The sequence below is a fragment of the Chironomus tepperi genome, unplaced genomic scaffold (genome assembly GCF_022539635.2).
Source record: "Chironomus tepperi strain 1889 unplaced genomic scaffold, CSIRO-AGI_Ctep_v1 contig_359, whole genome shotgun sequence".
In the NCBI taxonomy this organism is placed as follows: domain Eukaryota; kingdom Metazoa; phylum Arthropoda; class Insecta; order Diptera; family Chironomidae; genus Chironomus; species Chironomus tepperi.
In genome coordinates, this window is record NW_027226481.1 from 2,124,279 (window position 1) to 2,135,026 (window position 10,748).

A 10,748-nucleotide genomic window follows, 5' to 3' on the forward strand; every position below is an offset into this window, starting at 1 on the left:
CACTTTCTAGTTGTATCCAATCTTTAAGATCATTATTTTGGGATTTTTGGCAAGTAAATGTCTTGTTAATGACTAGTTTTAATGGCAACACGAGCGACACAAATGAAAAATGTTCCACAATCGAGCTTCCACAACGGAAGGTTGAATCTGGTTTATTAACATAAAATGGAAGTAGCTATATGGACGCTAAACGAAAGCGGCTTCTTCATTTGTGCTGCTCCGGCTCTTTGTCCAATCGGAAATCCTATATTGTCGATGTATCCATGTGGATGTGCTTTAATGTGTAATCTTCCAATCAACAACTTGCCAATTTCACTTCCTTATCAACTCTAAATGCAAAATTTGTTACTAAAACTCTCATTTTCTGAAAAATAATATTGTCAACTTAATTAGACTTTCCCATTCTTCTTCTTCCAGAGAGCCCCGATCAAAGACAAGTAAGTATAAAACTTTTTTTATTATTTCCATTTCTTATATAATCTGCAATGTGACCATCCTACATGTAGTATACAAAGATGTCACAGATGTCGCGAACTGTAAATGCTGGTTTCCAAAAAATAAGAGAATCTTCATCTACAAGCATAAAATGAAAATGTTGGAACAAAAAAAGATGAATAGAAAATGGGAGACAGATATAAAAGAAATGAAAAACGAGAGGAAAATAGAAAATGGAGGAGCAAAAAAAAAGAAAAAAAAAAATTTTCCAGGCGCCAAAACCACAATTTTTGCTTCTATCTTTTATCATCCTCAAACTCATTTCAGAAAACTATATAAGTAGAAATTTTAAAGGCAATGAATGAAGACAATGAAAAATAGTTTTCTATTTTTGAAAATTTATTTCCTTGGGGAAATACGACATTTATCAAGGCGAATGGGATCTTTACTCATTCTCTTAGTTTTTTATACATGGAAAGAGTTTTGCTGCTGAATAGAAAAAGAATCTGGAACTGACAATAAAAATTTTATGTTATATATGCAAAATCTCTTTAATTATTTTTTCCTTGTTCTTCCATCACATGATGATGATATAGGATTTTTTTGAGCGCGATTTACTCGGGAGGAAACTTTTTTTGTGTCCATTTTTCAAGTTTCTATTTCTGAAATTCCAAGTCCAGTTTTAATTAGGATCAAAAGCTCATTAACACCAAAATTGTGATGTGGAGACAGCCTCATATCTCGATAATGCCGAGACCATGTCGATTATAGCTCTATATAGTCCACACATCGACCTGATGCTGTATCTTTTTCTTTGTAACGTCGTAACCATTGTGACAATTCATGGCATTTCCAAATCACATTCATATAATGATTGAGAGACCGGTCTGGTGGGAATCGAACTCTCACTCTTACAAATGAGAAATACAGATATCTGATCCGTTGTCTAGCTTCTCAGCTACAGAGATCGTACTCTCTCACTGACAAAATCACCTAAATATGACTCGATACCCTAGATACTACTCTGTTCAGTCACCACATTCTCGTTTACTTTTTACGAAGAAGCAATTCAAACAATCCAATTGACCATCAACTAAAACGCGCTCCAAATCCACCTCATAACTCACAATCCATCCTCATTTTTTTATTCTAATTTTATATTCATTGCAAAAATCTCAATCTTCTGACCACCTTCATTACTTTTTTTTTTTATCCAACCCTTTTTGTTAATTCTATTTTTCCTTTAGTATATTCTTTATATCATCGTTTCATAGAGCACATGTAGACAGTATAAATATAAATTTATTTAAATTTATTTAGCTATAGAAAATTTATTCATTCATTGAAGGATTTTAATGGCTGCCTTTTATTCTTATCTTCTGTTCAGACACCACACCTATACGATCTAACCTTTTTTTATTTATTTTAATTCTTCTTGTTTCGATGTATAATTGGATTTGGTGTGGATATAAAGAGAGCTATGAGGGAATTGGATTGAAATTTTTGGCGTTTAAATTGGTAATTTTGGATCGAATTTTCGAGGTTGGAATTCATCCTTAATTTAAAATCTAAGTCTGAGTTTTCGGGAAAAAAATCTTGAATCCAGCTCGATCTTGAATCCAACTCGACCTCGAATCCAGCTCGATCTTGAATCTAGCTCAATCTTGAATCCAGCTCAATCTTGAATCCAGCTCGATCTTGAATCCAGCTCGATCTTGAATCCAGCTCGATCTTGAATCTAGCTCGATCTTGAATCCAGCTCGATCTTGAATCCAGCTCGATCTTGAATCCAGCTCGATCTTGAATCCAGCTCGATCTTGAATCCAGTTCGATATTGAATCCAGCTCGATCTTAAATCGAGCTTGATTGTAAATCCAGTTCGATCTTGAATCCAGCTCGATCTCGAATCCAGCTCGATCTTGAATTCAGCTCGATCTTGAATCCAGCTCGATCTTGAATCCAGCTCAATCTTGAATCCAGCTCGATCATGAATCCAGCTGGACCTCGAATCCGGCTCGATCTTGAATCCAGCTCGATCTCGAATCCTGCTCAATATTGAATTCGGCTCAATCTTGAATACAGCTCGATCTCAAACTCGGATCAATTTCGAATCCGTATCGATATTAAGAAATTGTCGAAGTCGAGACATACACCGGATGTCCGAAAATAAGTAAAGCATTCAAAATTGAAATGAAATTATTTCAAATAATAATCGAATAACATTTCCAATTTAAGTAATTATATAAAAATTATATGCAAAACATTGTAACATAAAATATTGACAACATGTCACAAAATGTCACATCCGATACAAAACTATTGCAGCTATTAGTTACATAAGCTAAATAAAAAATTCTAATAATAAAATAAATATTTTGATTAATTGTAGCACAAAATGTTCAATTGTTTTTTATCACCCATAACCCAGTCCACTAAAACAAAAACTCACCGCATCTATATTTTATATTGAATATTCAATATTCATACTTACATATGGGGATGCTCCTCATCATCCTATACTGTATATAATACATGAATGTACGCTATACAAAATGTGTTGTCAAATTAGAAAATTATTTATTGTACATTTTCAATTTAATTGCTTTTTTCGACTCACACATGCATGCATGACTAAAAGGGAAGGGCGAAACAATTTTGTATCTCCGATGTGGCAATTGTAGACGGATATTTTTCTACATCTTATTGTTCTCTTTTCTTTTCCCCATTTTTCTAATTGAAAGTCCTTCATTAATTTTGCAGATCAAATATTTTATTCTAAAAAAGGGGGAGATATAGGTAGGCAGGCAGGCAGGATTTGATGAAAAACTTTTCATTTTCATGTGAATGTCCTTAAATTTGTCCATTTCATAATGTGTCAACAAAAAAAAACTCTTTTTTACTCATTGCATTTTAATCTTCTTCTTATTCCTGCCAACTACTTCTTTATGTCCTCTTTTTGCAATATGCCACACTATATTATTGTATAAAATGTAGACATTCTAAAATAGTCGTAAAAAACAGAGAGATGACAGGCACATGCCTTAATTCCCTGACTCTTCATTTCATTAAAATCCTGTCTCACTCTCTCTCTCTTTTTGGTTTTCATGATAAAGTTATAAACTAACATCCTTGTAATTCCTTTCTGTCATATTTTTTTATGCTACTTCTCTTACTGCTTTTTGTAACTAACTAACTGGATTTACGCTTACTGCATCTGGATATTTGTGTGTTGATAAGTGGACGATTCTATGGATTGTTATGTTTTGGAGTTTGTTTGGACAAAATGTAGACTAAATATAGTGCTGAATTCAGCTGACTTGTACTGAATTCAACTGACTTGTGCTGAACTTAGCTGATTTGTGCTGAACTTAGCTGTCTAATGCTGAACTTGACTGAATCGTGCTGAATTTAGCTGACTATTGTTGCACTTACCTGATTTGGGCTGAATTTAGTTACATTTACCTACACAATGATGTATTTGACTAAATTGACCAATTCAATGAATTCAACAAAATAGAGCTGAATTCAGGTAATTCAGTTTAATAGTTTTGCAATCAATTAAATAACTATTAAATAATGCTGAATTCAACTAATTTAGTCAAATACGACTGAATTTAGCTATTTTACTCAAATAATGCTGAATTCAGCTAAGTTATGCAAGATAGTAGTGAATTACAACAAACAGAACCAAAACCAGTTGAATATTTGCTGAACACAGTCTTCAAGTCCTGATTAAAGCTGACGTATGTTGCCTAAATCATTAAAGAACTTAAAATTAAACTCTGACTAACTTTCAACATTTAACTTTGCCCATACAAACATATTTTGTCGTTCCTTTAACAGATGATATAAAGAATAATAGTAAAAGTTTCTCTAAAATATCTGTCCGTACACACTTCCATCTGTATTTACCACCATAGAATGTCATTTCTCTTTTAAAACACTAAATTACATTCTGCTTAACGTTGTTCATGTCACTTTAGATAAATTGTAAAAGAAGACAGGAACTTGAGGATGAAATTTTTTTCTTTAATTTGATTCCCATCCTCTTGTCGTTTAATGAAATTGCAAAAAATATAAAAGTTTCCACTTGACTGCAAAAATTACTAAAAAATTAATTAAAAATGCATAAAAATATTTCAGCATAAAAAGTATCAGCGATTAAACAGCAATGCACATTAATAATTATACAAAATGGTGGATTAAATAGATGAAAAACCGCAAACTTCACTCACTCCATCATCCAGCTCTCTCTTTCTCGCCATCGCCTCCCATTTTCCCGTATAATTTTTGCATTTTAGCTTTTTTGAAAATTATCAGTGAACCGGAAAATTTTCCATTTTTTTTCCTCATCCACTCTCGTTAAAAAATGAAAATTTAAAATATTAATGAGAATTTATTTATTTTTTATTGTTTTAACAGGGCAGCAACAGCAATTTCATTTTGCTTTTGGACAGAGGCCTTTCCACTTTCCAGCTGATCCACTTAGTTTTCGAATGCCACCGATTGGAAATTGTCAAAGTAAGTATTTGGATTTTTTTGATTGAATTTAGATTGTGAATTTTTCAATTTGATAGGAGAAGATTTAGTTCTCAATATTGCATTATAAGCTGAAAATTTGTAAAACAAAACTCGAAGTGGAGAAAAAAACAAAATGGCGGATATGAATTTTTGAAAATTTAACTGCCAAACTTTTTCCCTGCCAAATTCATCCATAATTCATTAAAATTACACCATTATTATGAAAATAATTCAGAAAATTGAAATTTTTCATGCAAATATTTCCGAATAATCTTCAATAAATATGAAAAATTCACATGCGGTCATGGCATGGAACAAAAAAATATTGAAAAATTATTCATACACAGAATATTTTCAAAAATAAAACTTTTTCGTTCATTAATCATCTTATTTATTATAATAAAATAAAGGATTACAACGTATAAATAAAATGTTCCTTGCTATTCCTGATCATGTCGAGTACATTTTTAATTCTACATAATCCAACATCAAATGTTTGCCCTTAAAAAACAGTGCAAAATTTGGATTTAATTTTATTTACTTGGCATGAGAAAGATATTAAATCATATAAACATGCATAGATGTAGAGATTGTTGAGATTCTACACATGAGATAAGTGTAATGAATGTATGTATATGTAAACATAAAGTACTTTAACTTTTTTTTTGTGTTGTATGATGAAGGTAATAATCATAATTTTTATTCAAATGTGGTTCCTTCTCATTTACATCGTACATAGCAGTAGCATACACAGTTTTCATTCATCCTGTAGCGGAAAATATTTTTATTTTAATTTCACAACTCAAAAGGATAATGAGTTTTATTAAAAATACTTGAATGAATTAAAAAAAAATTTTTTAACTCTTGAAAAGAGCCATGAAGCTTACTGCCTACACAAATATTGAGATTAAATGCCAAACTCCATCCTTTTTGTCAGTATTCATGAGTTTAATCTGCTTTTTAAATGAATTTTGATGAAATCACAATAAAAAAAGTCGGTTTATCAATTCAAAATCAGGCACCAGACTGGCGTGACTCTGGCATGGTTCTGGATTGGGAGGAAAATACCTATTGGTCGAATTGCAATTAATTTTCGAAATTGGATCGCAGGAGGTTCATGACGTAGAAAATTTGAAAGAATCATTTCCAGGCCGACGGCTTGAGTCTGTACTGAGCCCAGATTCCACCAAATTTGACTTCAGGTCAGAGTCATGCCGTCCTGGTGCCAGATCTTTCATCATTTCTGGCCGTGAGCCAGAAAATCTTGAAACCAAGTTCAATTCTGACATTTTTTAACCTTCTGGTATCTAACAAAGTCATTGTGACCTGTAACTTAACTTTGGTAGAATCAAGTCACTAATTGGGTTCTTACATAATGCAATCTTAATTTTTAGGCCAAATTCAGTTATTTTGTATTAAGTGTAACTTGAATCCATTTATTGTTGATGAGACCTGATTAGACAATTCTAGATTCATGCCAAACACTCGCAGTATCTGTACCAAGATGTATTTCTCAAGTATCACGCAACTCCTTCAATAAATTCTCAAAATGACTTTAGAATTAATCATAATCTCACGAAAAAAAAGCTTTAATACCTACCCACTTTCCACCATCTTTACTCATAAGTAAATCCACTCATGACTCACATGAATATGATGCCATTTAATAAAAGAAGAAAAAAAGTATGTATACTCTTGATGGTGGTGAGAATATTAAACATGTAATCCTTTTTATGATGCCTAAAATTTCAACCTCCTTCCTTACATTTATCCACGAGAAACAGTCAAAAAAAAAAATTTGAACATATTTTCATCCTACATACATAAATATAAATTAATAATATGCATGCATATCATATCAAGATAACAAGTGTGGTGGGTAGCAACACATCATAAGCAAAAAAAGGCATAAAAATAACTTATTCAAAAGAAACACGACTGAAAGTGGGTGCAAATTTAATGAAGAAGGGGTTGCTGCACGCTAAAAAAAATTATTTTACAAAAGATTGTTAAAAATTTATAAATATGATGCTCTAGAGAGTGAGTTCAGGATGTGAAGATTTAATTAAAATATATTAAAAGAATTTTTTGTTCCTCGTCATGTGAACAATTTTTGTGACTTGCTGAATTATTTTAATTAGCATAAACAAAAATTGTTTTGATGATTTTTATCATTGTGATGATAATTTTAAATTAGCTTATATGAGAATTAATGCATGGAAACGTTAGCTCATTATCATGAAAATTGGCGTCTAAAATAAACATATGGAATTAATGAGTGACATGACTGTATGATTAATAATGATATTTTTGAGATATTTTGGTACTAGGGCTGCTGCATTGCGTGAATCTGCAGAAATAAGTCATTTCTCTGGTAATATAGTGTCAATCCTATGTAACATGACTGTAAGAACCACTTGACATCAGTTTACATACAGTGGTTCTCAAATGATGCTCCGCGACACGCTATTGTGTCACCAAAACACTCAAATGTGTCGTAAAATGAATGAAAACACACCAAACGTCCACTGCTTGAGAAAGGTTGAGAAGCACTGGCTTATTGGGTTTGGACTAGTCCAGCTGTGTCTAAACTTTAATTTTTCGTGGACAACCCTTTTACCGTACAAGCCATTACACATTGCCATTTCAGGTTTCCAAAAATATTTGACTTCACACAAGATTATCTCAAAAATCCGAATCACTAAAAACATTCAAAGTTCAATAGAAATTCTCTAATTCCACCCAAAATATCAAAAACTTTCAAAAACTCCTTACTAAAACTCTCGATTCCCCATTCCTCTCATTTCCAGACATGTCACAATTCGGTTTGAGCTCAACAAACTCAGCCCATTGGGGTTACGGTTCAACATCAGCATATCCACCATATCTTGCAAGTGGTAGTTTGCCAGCTGCATGTACAACACCAACAGCTGCACAATTCAATAATCCTGCATTAGGCTTCTCATGTTCACCAACAGAAACGTCATCGCAAGACTTTACAGGACGAGATTGTGTACCAAGTGAGTAACAAAATAAATTGAATTAATTGTTGAATGTTTTATTCTAATAAAATTTAATATTAGTGTTACCTGATTCAACAGCAACAGACTTGGATCAGCATTTGAGTAATTTAGTTGGAACACCGCCAGCATCACAAATGAATCATCAATCGTTAATGAATGCGAGTGTAGTGACTGGAAATCACGGTGACAACCTTACTGTAAATGGAACAGCAAATGGATTAGTGGTGGCGCGTTACAATCAAAATCAAGCAAATGATTATGGCTTACATACAAGTCAAAATGGTCCGCGTAGTCTGAGTGATTCATCGCAAGCTGAATCGCCAGTTCAAGATGATTTGTTGACATCAAATACGCCAAACTTGGGCGGTTCCAATGGAAATCAAAATTTCCAAAATCAAAATTCTTATGGAAATGGTGGCAATGGATGTAATGGCTCAATTTATCCTGTTTTGCCAGCAAGTCTATTATATACACAGCTCTATACAGCCGCAAATCAATCACATGGCTTCCATTCGCATTCACTTCAATCGCATTCATCACAAAATTCACTAATGCATGGTGAATTACAAAGTGTTATGGATCACATTGTCACTGGAACTGGATCACATGGCGGTCGACAACATCATCAACAATTAATGGCTGGAAATACAGATTTAAGCTTGATTGGAAATTGTGGAACGGCAGCACGTGTTGCAGATGAAAATGCAAGTCGTCAGTTATTGAATGGACCGAGAGGACAACAACCACAACATGCCCCACCACCTGGTGATTCAGCTGTTTGGCGTCCTTACTGATTACCCAATCCAAATCTTCTCATATGAGATGATGTTTAGTGCAATTTGTTAGATTTTATGTACATTTAAGTGCAATACTCTTCTGTTGGTTACCAAATGATAGACATAACAAGCATGTTTTATTTTATATTTAGATATTGTCTTATTTTTATTATTATTGTAAGTCATTTATTCTACATATTGTACAAACATTCGATATATTGTCATGTATCTTCAATTTTATCTTATATCAGATATAGTTGAATAATATTCTACTTCTATTGTATATAAAGCAAGGAAATTATGTTGTTTTTGAGGTTTTTTGAGTGGAAGGGTTAGACACTTTATGGGATATGCAGTTTTGTGTTAGATTCTGGGATGTTTAGACTTGAGAAACAATGTAAATTAGGCTAAGATAAACGTTTTTTGAAGTCTGTAGGCTCTTAAGTCATTAAACACGAATCGTTTACCTTAATTATCAAGAATAGTTTGAGAATAGTCAATTAATGGATCAAAACAGAGTTGGTAATCCTCCATGGAAGCAAGCCTCCACAAGAAAAAAAGAATGCAGACATCAAATGGAGCTTAGGTTACTACAAAATGCTTTCCATGTGACTCTGTTGCTGGCTGTATAACAAAGCTTGTAAAAATTCTCATTTATGACATCTAACTTGCATTTTTTCATTACCGTCCTACGTCATGTTGCTATTGGAGCACCTGGATGACTTTTCCCTTGTGGATTCCAACCAAGGGCAGTATAGCAAGCTTGTGTCTCTCCCCAATGATACCAATATGACAACTTTACGTGTTATCGTTAGTACGGCAATTTAACGGTATCCGTTCAACAGAATCTGTGAAGTTTGGACTTTCCAGTCCAGATTTATCCAAGATAAACCAGCTCCTAAGCCTAAATAACATAACTTGTACTCAAAAATGTCTAACCCCACCCCTCAAAACACAACAAAAAATATTTTCAATCTAAGTCGGTGATAAAGTTCCAGTAATAAAATTAAATATATATGCACAATAGTAGTGGATTCATTGAAAACAACAGTTTACATGCTTTGTAAGAAAAATAAAAATTGTGCATGTCATTGTATGTTCATAAATGTATATCCTATTGTATTCCTTCCATTTGATTATCCCCAAGAAAAAATATCAAGTTTATCTAAGTGATAAAATACATGAAATGATGAGGATGATAAACAATTTTTTTAAATAAGTGAAGTCAGTAATTATATCAAGATATTATAAAATGTAACATTTTTATGCCAAAAAAAATGATGATGAATTTTAGAGAAAAATTTTAGGATGTAGTATGAGAATTGACATGCAATTAGGCATGGCATTTTAATTTTTGAATATTGATAAGAATTTTAAGGATTAAAATGATTTGATTTGTAAGGAAATTGAGGTGGTTGGGGAGCCCGAGTGGACATAAATGCGTTATGACTAGTTAAAGGCAAGATAATGTCTAGTTGATGACTAGTTCTAACGGTGTTATGTCCATTAGAATTGATATTGAAGCGATCTTGATTTTGGGTATATCCTTGGATTATCCACTAAATAGAGATGATACCTCAAGGATAGCTTCAAAATCAGAACCAATATCCTCATCCCAACCATCTCAACACATCAAATCCACACAAAAGTTCTAGAAATTATAAAATTTCCCTTGAAAATGATGTATACAAAAAGAAAACCTAAAAGCCAACCCAAACTAAAGTGAAAAATTTATGAATAAATTAATCAGACATAGTCATAAAATTAAGAAAATGATGAAAAAATAAAAAAAAGATTTCATTCTTGTCAAAGTTGATGTAAAAAGCTCACCGTTTGAAAATAAAATGAAAATTTTTGCGAAAAAGGCAAAACAATTTAAAATCATAAAATAAAAAGGAGTTGTTTTAAATAAAGTGTGTGGAACCATGTGCAAGGGGTTGATTCGTATGTTAATGTTGAAGTCATCACGATTGAGCATTGAAAGGTCCGTGTT

At 32.5% G+C, this 10,748-nt stretch overlaps 1 protein-coding gene across 2 annotated transcripts in view; it reads left to right on the forward strand.

The window, feature by feature from the left end:
• RunxA (Runt related A) overlaps positions 1-10,128 on the forward strand; it is a 34,619-nt gene extending 24,491 nt beyond the window's left edge. For both annotated transcript variants that reach the window (XM_070646370.1, XM_070646369.1), the window contains exons 6-9: positions 418-437; positions 4,858-4,956; positions 7,767-7,976; positions 8,040-10,128. In XM_070646370.1, coding sequence (XP_070502471.1) covers positions 418-437; positions 4,858-4,956; positions 7,767-7,976; positions 8,040-8,773 — 1,063 coding nt within the window. In that variant the 3' untranslated portion in view covers positions 8,774-10,128. The remainder of the gene's footprint in view (positions 1-417; positions 438-4,857; positions 4,957-7,766; positions 7,977-8,039) is intronic.
• The last annotated feature ends 620 nt before the right edge of the window (positions 10,129-10,748 follow it).